The 1,276-nt window shown below is 51.2% G+C and overlaps 1 protein-coding gene across 1 annotated transcript; it reads right to left on the bottom strand.

Annotated features, from left to right (window-relative positions):
• Positions 1-101: 101 nt before the first annotated feature.
• H310_14366 (hypothetical protein) lies at positions 102-734 on the bottom strand (the record flags this gene model as incomplete). Its single annotated transcript, XM_008882212.1, has 2 exons — positions 102-571; positions 665-734. The coding sequence occupies 2 exons, from the start codon at positions 732-734 to the stop codon at positions 102-104; spliced, it is 540 nt and encodes a 179-aa protein (XP_008880434.1).
• Between the last annotated feature and the right edge of the window lie 542 nt (positions 735-1,276).

Raw genomic sequence — 1,276 nt, 5'->3', positions numbered from 1 at the left:
TCCTTTTTCATCTACTTGTTCCTTGACATGGACATCTGCTCCACCACCGCCAACTGTAGAGAGTCGGGCTTCACAGCGTCGATGATAAACTAAACGATGGTTTATGCTTCTTCCTTGAGGATCCATTCCTGCCGATCGCGGCGCGCTTCTGCAACCAGGCCATCCAACATTTTGCCGACACGCGACTCAGCGTCGGAAATCGACATATCGAAGCAAATAGACTTTTTAACGCGCTTCTTCAGGCTCTCAAACGCACGAGGTTCGATTTCGAAACCGAGCCTGAACCACGCAGCCAATTCTTCTTCCGTCACCTCGTCAGGATCTTTACCGAGGTCCCACACAGCAATGCGGTACTTCGCTTTGAAGTCCATACACGCACCAACTGGCATCACGAACGGGCGCGGGCCGTTGGCAGATAGCGCGTACGTCTGGTTGATGTATAGGTCGTACGCCGACATGAACACCCGACGTTCAGCTTTCGTCGAGCCCTTGAACATTGGCGGTTTCGGTAAGGCTTGGGCGTATCCCGCAATCACGTCTTCATACCCCATGTCCACATCGTCTGTCTCTTCTGCGGCAGTGTATTCATCACCAGCAGGCGGAGCATTTGCGTATATCGATCTCCCGTAACTATGGCATTCTTTTGTCGGGCCAGCAAAAGTACGACGTTCCGGCGCCTTGAGCACACTGCGAACTCGGTTCGTAGTTTGCATTTGTTGAGTTCCACGTGCCATGGCAGTCGCGGGACTCGCTGATCGGTTGGACGCTTTGCGGTTCGACCTGTCCGATAGTGATTGCCGGCCACCATTGACAGGAGTTTCAGGCAAATCCACTTGAGGTAGTTCCATGTTAACAGATATCTTGTCTGAGGAGAACTAAAGAATTCTTTGTTCACCTTTGCCGGTGTTCGTAACCAGCAACCGCGCTAGGAGCAGTGGTCTCCAGTTGACAAATCGTGAAGTGACATTATTCTATATTATAAGTGTTCCCTTCAGTCAGTCCCCTTTTGCGGTACACCAACTGCCCGTCATGGCAAGCATATTTAGCCAATGAGAACGTGCTCCGCTCAAGCATCTGAGGAACGGAGGACGGGATACAAATCCTACCAGCACTGACTGCACACACAGGGCACGTGCACGTCGGGCTCGAGGCTCAGCTGAGAACAACAGGTTAATACACTCGTTTGACCTAACATCCAACAATACGCTGTGCATGACTAAGTTCCAGAAGCAATTGTCACCCATTGGCCAAAAATACCCCAATTTCTTCTTGCAGA

This window comes from Aphanomyces invadans (genome assembly GCF_000520115.1).
Source record: "Aphanomyces invadans strain NJM9701 unplaced genomic scaffold supercont1.67, whole genome shotgun sequence".
Classification (NCBI taxonomy): Eukaryota; Oomycota; class Saprolegniomycetes; order Saprolegniales; family Verrucalvaceae; genus Aphanomyces; species Aphanomyces invadans.
The sequence above is the reverse complement of the archived record's forward strand: the minus strand, read 5'-3'. Positions and strand labels throughout refer to the sequence as shown.